The sequence below is a fragment of the Lagopus leucura genome, unplaced genomic scaffold (genome assembly GCF_019238085.1).
Source record: "Lagopus leucura isolate 7727_CA_CO unplaced genomic scaffold, USGS_WTPT01 Super-Scaffold_100047, whole genome shotgun sequence".
In the NCBI taxonomy this organism is placed as follows: Eukaryota; Metazoa; Chordata; class Aves; order Galliformes; family Phasianidae; genus Lagopus; species Lagopus leucura.
The window spans coordinates 1,108,827-1,129,822 of record NW_024962293.1 but is presented as its reverse complement, the minus strand read 5'-3'; the positions used below and the strand labels follow the sequence as shown (position 1 = coordinate 1,129,822).

The 20,996-nt window shown below is 45.9% G+C and overlaps 1 protein-coding gene across 1 annotated transcript in view; it reads right to left on the bottom strand.

Moving 5' to 3' along the window:
• The window catches only part of BMP7 (bone morphogenetic protein 7), a 42,813-nt gene extending 21,834 nt beyond the window's left edge, over positions 1 to 20,979 (bottom strand). The window contains exon 1 of the mRNA XM_042884943.1: positions 20,463 to 20,979. Within this exon, the coding sequence (XP_042740877.1) occupies positions 20,463 to 20,979 (517 nt within the window). The remainder of the gene's footprint in view (positions 1 to 20,462) is intronic.
• Positions 20,980 to 20,996: the final 17 nt, after the last annotated feature.

The following is a 20,996-nucleotide window of genomic DNA, read 5'->3' as shown; positions in this document are numbered from 1 at the left end:
GAGGAGTGGAAAAATATTTTAATATGGAATATCTCCTTTAACCACAACTATAGAAGAACGACTATAATGTTGTGTGTTTTTAATTACATTATGGATAACATCACCAGCAGGGTGGATTATAGGCAGGTCAGCTGTAGCACGTATAGCAAGGTTTGCTTCCAAAGGCATGGGAAGGCTGAATTTTCAGCATACATGTGTGATAGCAAACACATCGGCCAGCATTAATCTTTAGCTACACATCACACAAAGTCTGACAACAGATACATCGAGATAGAACTTCTTTGGGTGCTGATGAGTTCCCAGTGATTCCAGTCACAGCCCCAGAAAAAAATGTGTCATATTAGCATGAGAAATTAATGGCCAGGGTCATAAAATAAAAAGCCCCAAAGTTTGAACTTTCCCATGCTTTGCAGATGTTTGGTTATAGGGTTTTGGGCTGAGCCATCTTTAGTGTTAAAGCAAACATTCCTGTGGCCATAGTCATTAAGATCATGAAAATATGTGGATATGTAACTGAAGAAAGAATCCCAAGAAACCCTTCAGCTCAGTGTTTATTGTTTTTCCTCTTTTTCTCTGCACTCTGGACCTATCTGCTGACCCAGAAGTAACAAATCCTTTCAGAACTAATTTATGAGAAACACTGACCCTGAATCAACATCTGTTAGATGACTGCAGTAAATCTTGTTACATAATTAAACAGCAAAATCTATGTTAAAATAATGTTAGGGGTCTGACTTGAACTCATAAAAGCAAGGCTCTTCATTACGAGGACTGAAATCCTATCCTTAATTCATGCTGCTGTGCTTTGTTATTTGTGAACATATGGTACAGTATATATGGTGGTGCACTTTTTGTAGTCCCCAGTAATACCTTAAGTACAACAGCATGAGGTAACAGGGGAGTGCTCAAGAAGCCCGAATTTCCTGGATTTGATGGGTGTCTGTCAGACCTTTGACAACTCTGCAACCAATTAATTACCTGAGGAGTCTGAATTGGGTTGAGGGGCGTTTAAAGAGGGGAATGGTATTCAAAAGTTCAGCGAAACAATCAGGACAATTGCTACATCTCTTTGGATATGGCTGAAGTTTCTCTGTTAGGTCTATAAAATCTGTGATCTTTATTGACACAACCCACCATAACGAGAAGCTTTTGGTCATCCCTGATGGAGTTCATGTTGGTCAGCTGTTGTGTGTTAACTGCTCCTTTAGAAGCCGTCACACACAACGTGATTGCTTGGTGGTTACAGCTAATGGCCCTCCTGCCCAAAGAACTTGAACTCATGTTTGTCCTGGGCTTTTACACATCACTACCACCCAAAGGCTTTTGGTGAATGGTTTTAGCCCAGCTCCTGATTTCAAACATTGGAAACTCCAGCTCAGAAACTGCCACAGCTCAAATGCCTTGGCAGGGCAGCTGCTTGGGGAGGAAGCCAAGGCTCTGGACGTGCAGTCAAAGATCATAAAATATGAAAAGGAAGAACAGCCTTGAAAAATAATTCTGCTGTGGAACAGTGTGCCTTAGCTGTGGGAAAACAGTGGATCTGATCCCCTAACAAAATAATCCAAAGGGTTTCACATTTAATGCCCATCAAAATGCTACTTCTCCTCACTTCTAGAGGTGGACTCCTATTCTGGAGGCACATAACCACTATGGACAAATTTATGACCTAATTTAACACAAAGCTCAAAACCTGCCAGTGCAAAATACCTCTTGGGTCAAGAGTGGCATGGTGAGTGTGGCAGTTAGCTGTAGCTGCGTGAGATGGGGATCAGTGGGCTCTCCCTTTGATGTAGTTCTTTGGAAAAGGCCGAGATGTTGGAGCTTGAGAGCTGTAGTGTGGAGATGGATGACAAATTTGTGAAAAAATAAGACACCAGAAAGTGTAAGGCAATTAAGGTGATGTGAACAAAACAAGCACATACCTGAGGTTACTGGTTATCAGTACATCTGCCACACCTCTCTTGCAAATATGCAAGTAAGCTCAACATCTCTGAAAGTCTGGCCTCGGCTATCTGTCCGCGATCTGAGTGCTGTGCAGATTGCAGCCATCTACTGACACAGACAGGGCTCTGATCTCTTGGAAGTCTTTTGTTTCTCCTAACCAACTCTGTTCTGGCATTGCAGTGCAGCAAGAGGAGGCAGGGTAGCATAGTTGTGCAGCAGTGAGGATGTTTAAAACATGATGGATACATGTACTCAGGTGTAAAGTAGCCAAGTATCAAGTAAAAAAATATTGAAAGGATGAAGATAAAATGGGACTTGTTTTCACATGTACTTTCTTCAGATGCAAAACTTAAAGATATGGAGATGAAAAATTGTGATGGCTGACATCTAGAACTTGTGGTAACATAATAGAAAATACTACCAGAAAAAGTAATGTTGGACAGAAAATCTTGTGATCCTGGTGTAACACCCCAGGGCACCCAAACTTCTAAAGCATACGATACATTAGCAGACAGCTGGGCAACTTGAGCTGATCCCATATTTGTCATTTTCGCAGCAAATTATGTTAAGACTGGGAATGGCAGCTCCAGCTTTCTCAGCTTCTTTGTAAATGCTGAGTGAAAAGCTGGTCTGAGCTAATTTTGTAAACACTGCCTGGACCACAGGCTTTGTGACATGGACTGGTGGCAGTCAAGGCATGAAACATGACAGCAATGGCTATGATGAGACAGCCTGCACTAGCTGTTATTTCTGTCCACACATACCAAAGAAATGATAAAAGTTTTTGGCCTCTATACCAAGCACGGTAGCACGACATCAGTCATTAACTCCATTTATCAAGTACAAACCAGTGGATGCTGGCAATAATTTTCCAAGGATTATTGTATTAAAAACTGTTACAGAACAGTTAAAAGAGCTAATTCAACTCCATAGGGGAGTCAATAGAACTAATTTCCACCAATTTCAACGGGTTTCACAGGAGGCCTTACTTCTGCCAATCTACTTAGTGAAGTTGGGTTTTTTTACATACTTGTTTTCTGAAGGTATAAAAACAACCTCATTTTCACAAGCAAAGTAAACACCAGACGAATACATTTTGTGCTCAGGCTGCCAAACTGTGAAAGCTTTGGTAATTCTATGCCTCCTTCCCCCTGGCACATATGGAGGATGTACTTGGAATACATTTTGAATATTTAAACAAGTAAAAATGTAAAATTCCCCATTAACACTTTCTCCTGATACTGTGTGAATTTTATACAAGGCACTTCAAGAATAGTTGTCTCGTTTATTGTAGTGATCACAGAAGCTGGGATGCTACTTGTTTCTAATTTACAATGGGAAAAAAAGCACCAAAAGGAATGTGTAGTAGGGTGTCTGTAACTTCTTTGCTCCCCAAAAAGGCCAGAAGGGATTTGTAAAGGACTTTAATCTCAAATAGATTAAAGGTCCTGAATTCCTGAGACTGAAAGATAAGTCAGAGGAAAGTAGATTCCAAGAGACAACACCCCCTCGCCTCAGCCTCAGCCACGCAGGAGAGCCATCAGCCCTCGCCTGGGAATCCTGCTGCAGATCTGGATGCCAAAACCAATCTGCCACACTTCAGCAGCGAGGTCTAACAGGTTTTCTGAGTGTCCCTGTGGCTGCCTGACCCCGTGGACTGCAGGGGCTGTGGAGGTGAGCTCAGCAGATAGGAAAGTCTTTAACTCCTTCTCTGACAGCTGCAGAGCTGCAGAAAGCCAGCGCTTTCCTCAAGGTGACCGCAGTGGGTTGGCTTGTGCTGTGGGCTGAGGGCTTTAGCCTTGGTGTTTTCACAGAAAAGCAAAGTGTGCTTGGATTTATCATGCAAAACGCTATTTGAATTTCCTTAGAAAAATTCCCTCCGTAAATTAGAGGTCCTAATCCAAACCTTGAGAAACTTCCTCGCATCACCTGTGCAGATGTTCCTACAAACCAGCTGCCTGGGACCCACAAATGTCCGCAGCCCTACAGATGCTATGGCCTCAAAGATGGTCGGCTCCTGCCCGTGCTTTGCCTGCTGTCCCCGTGGGAAGGGGCTGTGGCATGAGGAACGTTCTGCAGCCCCAGCCAGGCTCTCAGCTGGCCTCATCCCCAGCTGGCATGGGGCAGCAGGGCAGCCCCCGCAGCCCGGCCTCACAGCCGCTGTGAAACGGCTCTGCAAATTGTCAGGATGCCAAATTTGAGAGCTCTTGATGGGATCCTAATTAACAGGGATTAAATGCTCCCTTTATAAATTGCACTCCTTTGTCTCTAAATTGGTGGATAAAATCACGTCGCTTATGAAATATGGGCCTTTCCTCCTTATGTTGGTGAGGTTCGAGGAGGAAAGCAATTAGAGGGAGGATCCAGAGTCCCTGCAGCTGAAAGACCCCACTGGGCCCAGCGGGACTCCTGGAGCAAGAAGCGCAAGGTCAGTCCCTATGTTTTGCTCAGGAGAACAGGGAGCATAATGAAGATGGCAATCACGCCATGCCAAGCCACAGACAGCAAAGGCCCATGCTTCCCTCTCGTTGTGCTTGATGGCAAGAGCTACAGCGGCAGTTGCAGTAAATTTCTAATGGCAAGAGTTTGGGAATGTGACATTCTGTGATTGGTTTTCATGTGCTTCATTCTCTCGGTTATAAGATTTGCTTACTACCATTAATGCAGCTAATGCAGCAGTTAAAGAAATGCCTGAAGAAGAAGCAGCGAAAGAATAACATCTGGGAGTCCTATAGACAGAGTAGACCAAGTACACTTACTATGTAGTAAGCTCACATTTAGGCTCGTGGACTCGCACTTCTCAGGGGTCTGGCTGCCAAAGCCCTGTCCTGCCAGTCTCATCTCCACCTGCTCTGTGCTTGCGCATTGCCATTTTGGTCACTCACACCCGTGTGCCCATTTTACACCTGGGTGAAGGAAGGTGAAGGTGGTAATTTGTCGTACAGTAACTTCAGTGTGCGGCAGAGCGAAGTCCTGTCCCATCCACTGGTGTCAATCAGAGCGAATGCATTAATTTCAAGTGAGATGAAAACCAGGCTCCGTAAATCCTGATCCCCAGCCCCAGAGGTTAGGAACAGGGGGATTCTAAATTCTTTAGGGCTCACGGCTGCAGAGCAATCCGGGGTCAGCATTTTTGCTCTGAGAGTGAGGGAAAAAGCCCTCTGGAGTTAATATTCTTCCTTTAACCATCACTTCATTTTTCCAGCTTTCAGCATGAAGGTGGTGTTGCCAGCAAGACCACCTAGCCACAAACCCAGCAGGGAGCTTCCAAAATTCTTCTGAACACTGACTCCTTGTTATAAATTCAGAAGTGGTAATAGCAACAGTGCGTATCACATCTGTGCCAGGCTTCGGGCCTGGGAAGCAGCACTCCCTACTGCCGAACACAACTTGGAAAGATCCTTTCAGTCCACACATGTATCAGCATTAGCCATTTCTTTGTCAACAAATCCCTTAATACGTACCCTTTCTATCATGTACAGATGTCCAAAAAAATAATGGAATACTGTACTACAAGATTAAACACTTTAATGGCAGCATATGTGTTGCATGACTCTGAACAATGGTATCATTGTGCGTGTACAAACAGCGGGCTGAGGGAGGATGGGTTTAATTATCTCCGAAGCAGCAGCAAGTTCTTCCTGACTCAGTTGAACTTCAGCAAGGGCTGCTCAGAGCAGAGATGAGAATAAGCCTGGCCCCTTCCTGATGTTCTGGTGGTAGCTTTAGCATCATGCCTGCTCGGCAGGGCTTGGGAGGGTGATGCCAAGCTGCCAACTTCCCAAGAGCCTGGGATGAGTGGGTGCTGCTGCACTGCACAGGGGGCTTTTCAGTTAAGGCTCGTTAGGACAGTAGATAGCAAAGGGGAAAGATAACAACCAGGAGGGGATGGACAGGGAAGCATGCGTGTCACTTCTGCACTGCTGGAATTTTGGTGTAGGCACTTTAAGGCATTGCTAGATGGTTAACCTATTTCTTCTTGAAGAGCATCCATGAGATATCTGGGCAGGTTATGTGCAGGTAATTCATTTTCTTTTTTGAGCATAGCCTGATCAGAACCCATTTACGCTGTGGTTTCTCTGCTGAAATCACAAGCCAGACTAGATGAAAAGTATTGTGAAAAATTTACACAGGGGACTGCACTGAGAACACAACTCTTCTAATAGTAAACAGACCAACTGTGGTGTGAATCCTGATGCTGAGTTTGCTCTGTCTGTATGTGTATCTGGGGAAAGCAAAGTAAAATAAGCAGAGAAGTATGAGTTGTGTTTCTTCAGAAATACCTTATTCAGAGCCTTAGCAGACAAAACACAGTAGGACAGTGCTGCCATCAGTCAGCAGCTGCTGTACAGTAATTCTAGAGGACTGCAGGTGTGTAAAGGAACAGAGAAAAGGAATGATGCAAAGAGAAAGGAAAAAAAGGGGAATGAAGTTGTTCCTGTAGACAGACTCCTTCTTCCTTCACCTTCCAGGAATCTCAAACCTCCTTCTTTCTTTCCATTCTTTGCTGTGAAAGGGGATGCAGCACAGTGGTGCATCCAGCAGCAAGCCCTTTCCCAGAACCTTGGGAATGCCATTTTTCCAGGGAGGCAAGCTGGGAACTGCAGTGATGCTGCAAAACCTGACTCCTGCCACATGCTCCCAGCTGCCCGGCATTGTGGCTGTCTCAAAACATCCCAAATTCTCACACAGTCACTGGGAGCGTGGTTAACCGAGGCTGGTATTTAACTGTGCCAGCCTGCCCCACCAACAGCCCAGGCCAGCTGTCTGTATGGCACAGCATGGGACAGCAGCTCTGAGCTGGGAGCTCCTGCAGCTCCCTGCAAGGATCACATATTGCCCAGAGTGGGTAGCTGCTAAGTTTGCTGCCTACCAAACACAGTCTTACTCCTGTATTGTCCTTGTCTGCACCACAATGTGTAGCACGGAGCCATGCAGCCTAAGGGTAGAGACACACTAATGTCAAATGCATCCCTGAAGTCCTGAGTACTCTGAAAGCAGTGTGGGGTTATGCAGAGATGCAGGAATTTATTTTTCTTTTCCTTCTTTCAACACAATGACCACTAATGCTACACTTCTCTCTTTTCCTTTGTAATTCAGGGGGTGGCAAGATTGCTTTCGTGTGCTGTGAAATCAGTGTGATGTATCTGACCAGGCCAGCCTCAGCAGGAAGCCGCACCAGCATTAGGTGCAAACTGCAAGTCACACATCTCACCAGTGCATCGGAAGGTCAAGGAGATAGGGGTGTTCTGGGGACAAGGGGAGGAAGCACAGACCTGGGTCAGGAGGCTGAGGTAGCAGCAAAGCATGGGCAAAGGCAGCCCTGCTCTAGAGAAGAGAACAGGGCGATGGGGAGAGACTGCGGAGCACAGACTGGGAGAAGTTAGTGCCAGTGTAGTTCGTTGAGAAAAATACTAATCCCCCCATCCAGCCAGCAGACAGATGGGGCTCAAGGTGCTTCCTGTAACCTGGAGGCCTCTCAAAAATCACTGATGCAAAAACCAGCAGTTGGCTCTGTCTGCTTGTACACAGCATTGAACGAATGGAAACAAATCCCCCAGCCCAAAGAGGGAGAGAAGTGGCTGAGCAGATCTGTTCAGAAATCATGGGCACTCAGCCAGGGGAGATAAGAGGCAGTGTGAGAGTGACTACTACTATGAGGGTACCGAAAATGGGATGTTTGGGTTAAAATGCAAATTTTGAAACAAAAAGGTAATTCTTAAAGGATTCCAACTGGGAAGCAGTTCTTCAGCTTAGACCACATTTCAGCTTAGGTGGGAGGGAAGAAAGTTTCGCTGCAACATTTCAAGCCAGCTTTAAGGTAGCTTCAGGGAAGGCAGAGGAAAGGCAGCTCATTGCATCTGGCTGTGCTGTGAGCTGCCCTGCTCTTCTCCGGGTGCCTGCCCCTGCCCTCATCCAAGGGAAGGATTGAGCCCCTCTGCAGGAAGCTGGGAGCATGCAGCACAGGCACCTCGATCTGCAAGCAGGCATTGTGCATAGGAGGTGCAAAGAAAAAAAGGAGATACAGCAAGTCTTTGATGTTGTGATTTGATCTTGTGGAGATGCAACAGCATCAAGTTATGCTCAAGTATTGCATTCCAGTAACAGCACTGGGGCAAACTAAGAAGGTTTCAAATGTATTTGATAAATTAGATACTGTTCATCATAAACAGCTTGAGTCAGTAATCTTGGGAATGTCAGTGCCCAGGCATCTCGGGTGTTTGTACAAAGCAGGCAGCAATGGCTGAACATGCAGTTGATACCCACTGTGTGCCAGGATGGACTCCTCTGCCTTCTCCAAGAGGACACTGCCCACTAACTCAGTTTCAGTTTTTTCCCAATTTTGCTTCCATGGCACAAAGAACTTCATAAAAACTTTACTCATATACAAGTGCTTTTCCTGCCTCTATGCTGCTAATTATCTTTCCACTACATTATTTTTTTTAAGTCACCTTCTGTTCCTTATTACTACTGGCGTATTATTATATCACATAAAGTTCCTTAACACAGCAAAAGATTCAACAACATTTGCAAAACTGATACAGAAAGAGGGACTGGATTCTAGACTGGTACAGCTGGTTTAAGGTATTTTAGAAGTAAACGAAATCAAATGAGAATTTATAATCCTTCCTGAGGTCTGGATTCCATCAGACTAAACTCATTAGGCATTAAGGTGCAGGTGCAGCTAAATAAAGGATTGTTCTGCTTTCCTTAATACCGTAGATTCACATCTTGAGTTCAAAATAAAAGTCTTCTGAAAGCACATGTATATGTTGTGCATCTACTGGCAACACTTGAAAGAAAAAGTTCAGCTGATGGAATCTTCAAATGCCTCAGTTTTTGTCAAAGGAATGTGCCCAATTCTGCACTGGCTGTGATAAGGGAGAAGTGACTGCAAATTGGCCCCTGAGTGCTTATTGATTTCATTTGCATTAGGCTTCCTTTCATCTACTGAACAACTGCCCAAATAAATAACGTAGATCTAATCCATCCTTCGTTAGTAATGTAATGCCACAACAACACCAGCATCCCCCCAGAGATTTCAAAGTTTAGGTCTCCACCTGCACAGGCTCCCGGGGAGGAAGGCAGCGGGAATGGAGCTTGTGGTTCACTCTGATAAGGGGAAATAATCCAAGAACCAGTTTTCCAGGTTTGAAAACACACGACTCGCTGGATTTCTTAGCTGAAATCCCAGATTCTGGCTTTGTTGAGAAAGCAGCTTGTGGGATATTACAAAATAACCAGCAGATATCAGACATTCAACTGTCAGATAAGAATCTTAGCCTTCCAGAGTAATCAGCAAAATTCTGACCGGGAGTGTATGCAATCCCTGCAGTGCCATAAGCCCACAATGGGCCGGACCTGAGCTGGCCTATGCAATAACACCTGCACATTTCTCAGCCAGGGGAGTGCAGGGGCAACAACTAGTGAGGGGAGAGGTCCGTGAGTCCCAGAGGGGGAAACCCTGCAGCAACACAGCTCTTCACTTGCACCTGTGCTGTTACATGCATCGCACATTTTTCAGGTCCAGGGATAGAATGCAGCTTGGTAAACCAGGATTCTTGGACAGAAGTACATATTCTGGAGATGTGGAAGGAAACATTTTGGAAAATGATGACTAGGAAGATACTCCAGAGCGCCCTTCCTTATGAAAGCGGGGCTTCGTCCCTACTTCACATTTTCCTTTGAGATCATCATGTTTCCTTGTGCTGCCAGCATGGCTCGGGGCAGGTGGGGCACTGCAGCACTTCCCTGGCTTTTAAACATAGGAAGAAGGGACAGGGTGATCGCCCAGCAGGGCACGGATCCTGCCCAGCACATTGCCCTGCATGGCTGTGCCTGCGATGGGGCTCAGTTATGTGTATGAAGTTTTTGCTTTCTAGGGAGGTTTTGCTTTTCAGCACATTTATTTTTACTGAGGCGGCTGCTTATTCCTTTGCTAATTTAGTGTAAGGCTCTAAGAATCATGAATATCAAAGATCAGTAAGTTGATTGCATTCCTGTGTAGTTCTGCTGGTAGATGTAGAATGCTGGTGTCCTCAAGTGATGGCAAGTTTAGGCTATTATTTCAGAAATGTCCTCAGAAGACATATGTATATGCATGCACAGAGTGCACGCATGTGTGTGCATGTGTCCCCTTTACACTTCAAATGTTGGTGGCCAATGCTCCAGGCATAAAATCATCGAAGAGATTTATTTTCAGTTTAATTCCCACCCACCACCTGTATTATACAAGAGGAATGTCTGCACAAGCTAACAACCCCAGTGCCATCAGCAGCTCCTGTATTGCAGTGCTGGATTCCTGACACTGAACCTCTTGGTAGGGCTGGGCCACCCAGCTCCTGAGTCAGCCCCTAACAACAACTTTCTGTTTGTTTTCTGTTGGCTTCCTTTTTTCTTTTCTTTTCTTTTTTTTTTTTTTTGTCTTCAAAAACAATTTTGCAATTGCAGTTCTGGGATAAATGATCAGCTGTCGTAATACACGCTCGTGTCTTCACATCACTTTGGTATGAATGAAGGGAGCACAGTTCACGTCCTGTGCGTACAGTTGTTAAAAATAGCACTGAGATGAGATTATGGCATTTCTGAGTGTCTCCCAAGAAGAGCAACACAGCTTATTCTGCTCAACCTCCAGCCCACCAGCCACTGTCTTCTTCCTGGACTGCCAATATGGGAAGGAGAAGCTTTCTGAATATTGGACACGCTGCTTTAATTGCTTCCCCCACTGTAATATTCTCAGTGAAACAGCTTTCATCTTACAGTTGTAAGGACTAATGAGCAGAATGACAGTTGCTACTTTCTAAAGAAATGTTCAGGATTTGCTTCAGCATGTTCCTGCATTCCTTCATGTACTTCTGTATTCCCTCTGCTAGATTTTAACGCAGCGTAACGGTCTGAGATTTCTGGGGATATGGAGTTCTGATATTCTTGTAATTTAATTACAACCCACGCTGCTGAGCTGCAGGAACTGCTGCACTCGCAGGTCAAAGCGGCTTTCACACCAGCGAGAGAAGTTTTACACCACGTGTCCAATTCTCTTCTCCTTTTCACCTGTCTCAAAGACAAATGATTCAACGCAGAGTGCTGAAATATCTTCGTCTTCTGACTTGGGCTGAGATTTAAAGACTTCTGGTTACCAAAAGCTTCTTTCTGAGTCAAAGAGCAAGAGCTGGGGTGAGGAATTTTGTTTCTTTAGCCCTTCTCTTCTGCAGTTTCTTACAAGTATATTTGTGTAATTAGGGGGCCTGGTAGTAATGCTGTTAAAATACAAGTGGGCACATTTATTGTTTCCTCCAAAAGGAAACAACCAATCTCCAGCAGTTCTGGTTTTTCCCTGTCTCAACTGAACATTTACTGCTTTATGTAGCTAGCAGATTGTGAGGCTAAAGTTACTTCCTTTTTTTTTTTTTTTTCTCCTATTTCTTTTTGTTAGGAAGAAAAAACAAAAAAAGCTTTCCTTTCTCTTCACCATCGCTGGATTTTTTCAGGATCTGGTCAGAATGGGGAACTTAAACTCAGCATGATGTTTATAGTGCCACGCAAGCTTCAGCAGGAGTGATGTGCACTGCTCTTTATTAACATCTAAAAAGTCCCAGTGGGATTATAATTACTGTAGAGTAATGAACAAATAAAAATAGCCAGATTAAAATGTTCCGAATGTTTCTGGGGGAAAGAAGCAATGAGTTTTAACCCTGACAGCCGGGGGAGGAGCAGACTGCCATGCTGGTAGAGGAGGTACTGGTAGGGATAGCTAGTGCTCATCATTTATGGTGTTGCAGGTACTGGGCTGCTGTGAGTAAACTGCTGCTGAAGTATTGATACAAAAGCATTTGAGGATTCAGAATGTCTGACTTATAGCCTTTGCCTTCCATTTGCATGATAAACCTGGACTGGCTTTCCTTAGGAGTGCCGAAGGACGCGTTGCAGCCCGTGGCCATTTCAGGTACAGGAGCAGTGAAGCGCTACCAGCCCTGCTCCTGGCTATTCTCAGTCAGGCTTGTCTCTCCGTCTGAATTATGACTCCCAACTACTGATGCTGCATTATTTTATGAGCATTTTTAGTAGCTCTCCCAGGGTTCTTTCGGTCTCTCTTTAAATGTTTTACTGCCACTCTACTATGGAGAAAACAATTGGTAAAAAGGGGAGGATGGAGGCGGCTGTGCTGGTGCCAACCAAGCGAGGTGGCCGAGGCAGCTTTGGCCCAGTGGCCGTAACAGAGTCACAGCTCGAGCTGATTTACGGCCCCCAAACCTGGCTGAAGGCACAGTGCCAGCCCTCTGATGGCTTCAGCTGCTCTGAGGTCACCGCTCAGCAGCCCCGTGCCAGCAGCACAGGACCAACACTGCTGGTGGAGGTGGGATGGGAGCAGCAGTGCTGAGAGGCTGCAGCCCGGCGAAGGGAACTTCTTGCTCCTTGGGAAGGGGATTGGACACAGCAGGCAAAACTGTACAACACAGTGGTCTGTGAGATTGTCAGCCTGAGCAGCACAATGTTATTCCCTCACATCAACAGCCGCGCAGGGCGTGTGCTTGTCTTAATTATTATTTGGAGGGAGGCAGTGCCCTCTCTCCCCCCTCTCCTCTTTTTTTCTTCCTCTTTTTAAAAGGAAGGTAGCTTTTAAAAGCTTGCCATGAAGATCTAAGTTAAAGGATTTTCTCTACTACAAAGCCCGCATAGTTTCCCAGGCCAGGTGGGCCTGATAGTACTGACTGCATGCTGAAAAACCTCATCCCCACCCTTCAGGCACTTTAATTGTAAGCCTTTCCAGATACACTGGATAAACACTGTCAGAATGAGCCTGAAAGGGCTGCTGTTGTTGTTTTAGCCCTTAAATAATTATGAGTTTGTCTGTCTAATTACAGCATAATCTTCTTTAAGCTTCAACTATTTGCAGTATCTTTTAAACGAGGCAGAATCAGAAACGGTCCAGTTTTGCAAATTTTCACTTCTTTAAGAAAAAGCAGAATTTTTACTTCTGTAAAACTTAGTTCAACCTGCCCAGAGAAGAGCCCTGCAGTGAGATAAAGAGGGGCAGAACAGCATGCGACCCCGAGACGCGGCAGAAACTTAATACTCCACGGATACAATTTTTCAGACAGTTTAGAAATAGTTTAAGGTAATTTACGGGAAGGCTTGAGTGACAAAGCGCATTACTTGAAGTGCCTTTCCTTCGCTGGGCACTTTCTAAATTCTTTCTCTTTCATTTCTTTACTCTCTGGAGGCTTTTAAATCCAGCGAACCAAAACAACACTTTGTTTGTTGGTGCAGCACAGCGCTGGCACAGATGGCAGACACTGCACCTGTTCCAATAAAACGGGAAACTGAGAGATAAACCATAGCACTCATTAACAGGAATCCGCTGAAACATGAACTATTTGTATTTTGAACCTCTTCCAGGAATAAAAGGAGAAACACATAAACAGACCTTGTTTTCGTCATCGCCAGTTTAAAGTTAATTTCTTTAAATGGAACTTCATGTTTGTTTCATGTACGAAGGCACCCCACAGTGCCGAAGGAACGATGAAGATGCTTGAATGTCCTCAAGAGAGAGAGCGATTTTCTCTAGCTACACCTATTCTTTAAAACAAAAAATATCTGTTGGCAGTTTTAATCAGCAAATCCTCCTCTACCACAGTTGCAGAAGCCTTTTTCTTTCGGTGCTTTCTCATGCTGAGTAAGAGCACAGTCTTACTACTGAGTCCAGAATAATCAGAATATCAACATAAACAAAAGCCCCTCTGCTCATCTCTTAGTAACTAACATGGGGAGGCGAGGGGAGCAGAGAGCTGTCTGTAAAGATTGCAACAAAACTCACTGCTAAATGGTTTTCTTTCCTGGCCTGGGGAAAATGCTATGTAATATCTGATGGACTGTTAAAAAGAAGCTGCAAGGGGAAGGAGCATGAAGTAACAGCTAAGTGAAGGGTAAATGATGCGTTTGCCTCGATCGTCAGTGTTTGTGCAGTTGTTCAGCATCCCATACATCTCTGTTCCTCTCACACATACATAGAAGAATTAAATGCACAGTGTCATGAAAATTCCTGAGTATCATTTAATGCTGGCAGCCCCGCGCTGTAAAGCCATTTATATAAAGCTGTGGTTGGCAGCTCTCACTCTTGCATGGGAACAAATTAACATTGGCATTCCAAACACAGGAAAGTAAGGAAATTAGAAACACAGTTTATATTTGGCCAGTGCTTTGAAATACTGTACCATGCTACTGATGTCAATTAATGAGAAGCAGAATTTTGCGGAGAGGGTCTGGTTTTGAAACACATTAACACACGTTAAACATGTTTGCACAGGAACTGGATTGGAAGCATCTTGGTTCCAAAACAATAAAGCAATTACACTAAAACTCGTAGTCTCAAAGTTGCCATTAATTCAATCCACTCAGTCTGGATCACTAAAGGATTTTCACCGGCTTCATCACGAAGTCGACACGAACGTGCAACACTGGAACTAGAACTGGTTCTTTTTGCTGCGCCTTTCTCTTAGCAAAAGTGTTGACCAACAAGATCTTAATCCCTTCTGGTTTTACACAAACGCCAAAGAGGATCTGGATGGCAGTTTATCTCCTGGCACAACTCCGCTGCCTTCAATGGAATTCCTCCAGCGCGGAATTCAGCCCCGCAGTCTTTACAACGCACTGTTTATTTGTACTGTGATTCAGATATTTTGATACCAGGAATCTTTCATCGCTGAAGTTTCTCCATGTGAAATATGTCTTACATTAAGAAATATCGGTTTCACATTTTTGTCAAGCATTATTTGTTAAATTCTTTTTGTTGCAATAGATGGGAACTCAGCTGTAGTTCAACAACACGGATTCGGCTAATAATGATAAGCAGTGACTAATAGGAGCTCGTTCATGTTTTGATTATTGGTGGTAAAGGAAACCTCCCTCAAAAACAATGTCAAGATTAGGAGAGAGAACTGTTTGAAGCTGAAACTACTGCATGCTCATTATTTCAGCACAGGGGCATTTCTCTGGCCCAATTCTGTTCCCAATTGTGCTAGTGTAAATCAAGCGGGAGTTTATTGGGATTACTTTGGACGTACAGTTGTACAAATGGGACCGCAGGGCCAGCTCCAGTAGAATTATGGCCATTTACACCCAGTGAAGTCCTAGCCAAGAATTTTCTCTTGGGTTTCCATTTCCCAAACACGTGCACGTGCAAAGCTTTATCCACATGATCGGGCCTAGCAAGTAGTCCCGTTTACTTCAAACATTTATAGAACGGGAATCTTAAGCCCAAAACTAATTTTAAAAGCTCCCTCATTTCTAGAAATTTCTTTCCTTTAGGAGAGAAACAGATACGTATCTGATAGCTTATTTTATATATCTACACGTGTAGTCAACTCAAGAGGATATTTTTTTTTTTTTTTATGCTGGCCTCAGAAAGGATGGCTGTACCATGGAGAGGATGCAAAACATCCCGACCTCTCAGTGCTCTGCATCTACTGGTAGTCCCTTTATCTGCCTGCTGTCAAAATTTGCTTACTTGTACTCTTGCTCAGATGACTTCATCCATCATTGCAACTTCTCGCTGGTATTCATCAAGTTAGGATGATTTAGATGTGTAAAACTAAATGTGTTATCATTTTAACCACAAATTAACAGTTTCTATATAAATATTAGCATTTCCTCACTTGGTCCAAGGATTGAAGCCATAATGGCACTAACAGCATATTTGATTTAAACTAATTAAAAACAGAGGCTCTCGCAATTTAATATATTGATTTTACCAGTGGGACTTAAATCTTTTATAATAAGTGTACACAGCTGCGCCGCTCACCCACCACCACTTTTAAACCTAATCCCTGCATTCCTCCTGACAATAACATGACAGGATCCACACATCCCAGTATTAGCCTTAACCCCGGTGACACTGCCAGAATGTATTAAACTAAAACATAGCAGTGTCCTGCTTAAAAGGAGCCTGTCAACAGCCCCGACTGGGCTTTAATAGTTATAATCTCTTTTTTAATTAATGTTTCCAACCTGTTGTACGACGTTCCATCGCACATCCCTCACTCCAACCCGAAGGAGCGCTTCAAGCTCACGTACAGCAGAAAGCCCTGCTGCTGCACAGGGGCTCTTGCAGCTGCCGTGCAGGAGGGCAGTGGGATGCGGTGCTCTCAGGAGCAGTGCTGCATGCTTTGCCTGTGCACAGCTGCTCTTGCAGGCACATAAGATCCAGCCGTCCGGCTCGTCTCCTTCAGAGCACTTCCGAGCTGCAGCGCTTTGCCTTTCAGACACAGTCAGGGCTGGGGGCTTCCCCTGTCCACAGAAATGCAAGCAAAGGGCATCGATAGCTGCAGCTTTTTCCCCTTTCTCCTTGCTACAGGGATGAATTTCTCCCTGGAGCCGGCTGGGCGCTCAGAGACCCGCCGGCTGCGTGCTGCACAGGCACTGCTCTGTCCCAGTGATGCAGGCCTCCTGTCGTGCTGCTCCTGTGGCTCCTGCACCCAGTGCTGTGTGCACCCATGCTGCCCACAGGGTGTACCTGCTTGGGCAGGAGATGCATCAGCATCGGGTGGAGGGGAGAGGAAGCCCAGGGCTCAGCCTCGTGCACGGCCACAGCCATGTGATGGCGAGCAGGCATTCGGGGCTAACATTTAATCTGCTTTGTTTCAAGTGGGAAATATGTGAAGATCAAATAAGTTCAAATCCAGGTCAAATATCCTTGAAAATCTTTGATTTATATAAGCAGGAAAATGAGGTTTAAAAGAAGTGATTATGAAAGGGTTACTAAAAACACAGCTGTACGCGTACTCTTATATCTGAGGCTCTCCAAAGAAAAACTGTGTGACATCTATATTAACCTTTGGCTGTACACCAACGAAGGCCTGTAGTGAGCTGGAATGCAAGGCAGCCCCTTCCAAATTTTAACACAAGCCAGGTTACAGCTGCAAATGCCTGCAGCCCATGCTCACTTTATAAAGTATTCCCCGAAGGAAATTTTTTAACTGTTATAGAATCTTTTTCTAATACCCTACAGTGTTAAAGCCTGTTATTAAAGGGCAGAGAGATGGTTCTCCATGCCAAACACTTGTCAACAAAAAGGATAGCCAGATGGTATGAAATAAAAGGAAACTTGGGGGCTCTTCAGCTCCTTCACTTACATTAACAAAAGCCACTTTGATGTGCTCCTTCCAAGAATGACTAATTCTGCCTCCCCCCCCTTATTTTTTTGCCAGGATTAAGCAATGTTGTTCATTTTATAATCAACCACGAGACAAATTAACAAATTGCACAGCACTTGTGCCGACTCCTTAAGAAAATGTTCTGTGCAAGTCTGTTTACCAAGCCAGGATCACCCGCATAAGGACAGCTCAATTATTTTTAGAAGAAGGGTCCATGCGAGGCAGAGGATGTTTACTCTTCAGCTGCTGTTTACAAACTGGAAATTAAACCGATGCGAAAAATGTTTTGTGTTTTTTCAGGGCTTAAAATGGATCCGCTTGTAAACTTCATTTGGACGTGGGTCTGAAATGGAATTCCAGCTAATGAAATTGCAGTAATAAATTTTATACAATTAGACAGCAATTAACTGACTAGCTTCGTCAGACACTGTGGCTAAACTCTCTTTTAATTTACACGTAAATTCATTCTTGACACAAATCCATTCCTCATCCATCTTAGCACAGGTGTAAGTTAACACAAAATGTCGCCCGTGAATTAACTGGTTATAAATCTAAATCTAATTAATTGTCAAGATTTTACAGGAATATTACATGCTTAGTACAAAGCTCCCTGTAACATAACCCTGAGATGGAGCACCTGTGCTGGGTTCCTCCCTGCCAATGCCCAGTGTAAATTCTTTGGGATAAATACACACAGCATCTCCATAGAAATCAGTGTGTATTTGTGCTTGCTCTGAGGTTTTTTTTCTTTTTCACTATGCAACCCAGGCAACCTTTCAGTGTAAATCTTTATTTCTTACACATTTTCCTCCGAAGCTGCATGCCCACATAGACAGATGGAGAATATGAATACAGCAAACAAACCAACCTACCCGTATCTGTAGATGAGCACTTGGAAGCCTGGAATAACACGTTTTGTTTATTTAAATTCAAAATTACTATTTCTTCAGTCGCTTTTACTTCCTCCACTACTGAGGTGGAAGTTTATTATGCGGTGACATTTCCTCATTGCGATGGCTCTACCATAGTAATAAAAGCCTACCTGTGAAACGCAATGCTCGCAGAGGAGCTCCTACAAAAGTAGGACACAGTTTAGTACAGCCTGCGTCCAGCAATTCAGCTCTGGTGTCCAAGGGATGACTGCAGAAAATCTCCCCAAAAGCACCAGTTCTACAACAGCTTCTAATTTTCCCTGGATGTTATGGCACGCTGGACATATCAAAGCAGGTGTCACATTTTACTATATATGTGAGTGGCTGAGCTAATTCATTCAAACGTCCCTAAACAAGCCTGTCTTTGTCCTATAAAGATGAAAGAGCGATGACTATAATGGGATGAAAGGTGTGCACAGGGATGAAGAAAGCTATTACGGATCTATGTCCTTTTTAAACTCGTCCTGGCATGCAGTGTTGACAAGGGAACAAAACAGCGCAGATAAACCTCGGAGAGGTGCCTTGCTGGTAATGATCCCACCTGTCTCGTTTAAAGCCTTTGGGTTTTGCCTGCGCTCTCACATCTGACAGTATATTGCATGGGGAACGCTTTCAGGTTTCCAAGCCAAGTACAAAACACAGCAGGCCAAAATGGCTCTATCCGCTGTTGCCATCGCATTGGGACACGGAGTACTGAGCGTGCACAGCTCACACAGGCATAACCTGCTCTGTAGGAAGTTCCTACTTAGACGTAGCCCAGATCGTCATTTTCACTTTGCAGTTTATGGAGGGGTTCCACTGTAATCGCAAAGCGTTTGTGTTCAAAATAATTTGGGACCCGAATATTAACTCCTTTTGTTTCACCCCTCCACGGGCTGCAGGAAAGGCCTCTCCTGATGCCGGTGGTGCGCGATGGGAGCGCTGTGCAGCCGTAGCTCTGTGCACCAGCAGAGCTGCACGTCCCCCATGGGTACTTACATGCTTCTTAGGTGCTCTGCCTCCCTGAAATTCTGTGCTTTCAGTCCACTGAAACTCACAGAAGTGTGAATTTCACTATGGTTGTTTCCACATCCTTTGTCTTCTGTGCTCTGGGTGTGTTTACCTCGTGTAGGACCCAAGATCCACACAGAACAATGTTTGCGAGATCACTCTTATCTCTAAAGCCAAATATTTGACCACCATTCATACTTTTGGCTGCTCAAATATTTGGCTTTGAGAGTATCATTGCTGATCAGCTTAAGTATCTAGCAGTGATTAGGCAAACACGATAATCGTAAATGGAAAGCATCAGCCCTCCCAAAGAGCACATCCCTAGGCCAAACGTAACTCAGAGTCCTGCTGCGAGCTTACGGCATTTAATGAGGAGGTGCAGCTTAGTGCAAATCAGAGGTCTCACACAGCATCCCATGTGATGGAAGAATTGTGTTGGGACGGCTACCGTGTCGGGTAATTACTATTGTTTGCCATTGAGCTTTGCAGACACTGATACTATGGGCTCTGGGATTGGAGGGGTGGGGGTTTAACTTGTGCTGCCCCTGAGCCCAGAGACCCAGCGAGGCATTAACAGGTTTGTGGATGATGGGAGCGTCTGCGATCCCCAGCGCATTACATGCTGGAGGTGCGCTGCTCTGCTCTTTTCTTGGGTTGGGACCAACTTTGAGTCGATCTTGTTTTGGAAATACTACTTGCGTTGTGTTGGGAGTTTGCAGACACACAATCTGTACGTGTGGTGGTTTCAGTGCTGTGCGTGGTGAGGTCTAAAAACGGACAGAGTGAACCACGGTCTGTAATTATATATTGAAAATAGAATGCTCGTCCTGATGGCGTTTTACTCAAATCCGGCCAAGTCAGTCCAAACGGGTGTGCAATCTACAGCAAGCAAATAGAAATCAGATTGGGCCATAGCATCCAATTAGAGAGGCCTAGCGAGCCACATACAAAGCATGCCAACTTCGTATCATTTGCATAAAACCATCCACATGCGCTTGGGGAGAGAGGCAACTTGGCGGCACTAATGGAGGTCAACAGAAAAAGCTGCAGGAGTGAGCGCGGGTTCATTGTGGGATGCCCCCGAGCCATTGGGAACGTGCTGGGAGCCCCACGTCCTGGCAGCCCCGTGTCCCGCAGCACCGTGAGCCCGCAGGCTTCGTGTCCTCCTCAGTGAGGTTGGACGCGGCCAAGCCCAGCAGCTCAGCTCCTACCTGCAGGGCCGCTTTCGGAAGGATGGCACGGAACCATCCGGGGAGAAGCCAGTAACGCGCTCGGCGTGTCGGCATGCGGGTGGCCGTCCGTGCGCTGGGATGGCAGCCGGAGCCCTAGGCACGCACTCTGGCCTCGCCACCACGCCGTCACCTTCCGAGGACCGCTCCCGCCCTTCCTCGCCGCCCATCCCGCCACCTGCCCGCAGCCCGGCCCTGCCCCGGCCCCGGGCACTCACCCAAGTTGACGAAGCTCATGACCATGTCGGCCTCGGTGAGGAAGTTGCTGTCCTGCAGGCTGGCCAGCGGCGGCCCCTGGGTGCTGAAGATGGGCTTGTAAGGGTAGGAGAAGCCCTCGCCCTCCTCGGCCGCCGCCCCCGCCGCCCCCTCCTCCACGGACATGGCATTGTAGAGGTCCAGCATGAACATGGGGGCCGAGTTGTGCTTGCCGTGGAGGTGCGGCCGCGGGCGGTGCGGCAGGCCGAGGATGGAGAGGATCTCCCGCTGCATCTCGCGGCGCTCGGGGCCGCGCAGCCGCCGGTGGATGAAGCTGGAGTGCACCTCGTTGTCCAGCGTGAAGTCGGCGAGGACGCAGCGCAGCCAGAGGGCGGGGGCGGCGGCGCCCAGCACCAGCAGCCAGGAGGCGGGCTGCCCGCGCCCCGCCGGCATCGCGGCGAGGCAGCGGCGGCGGCAGCGGCTGGGGGGCGGCGCGGGGGGCGCGGGGCTGCCCCGCCGGGGGACGCGCCCCTCCGGCATGCGCGGCCCCGCGCTCA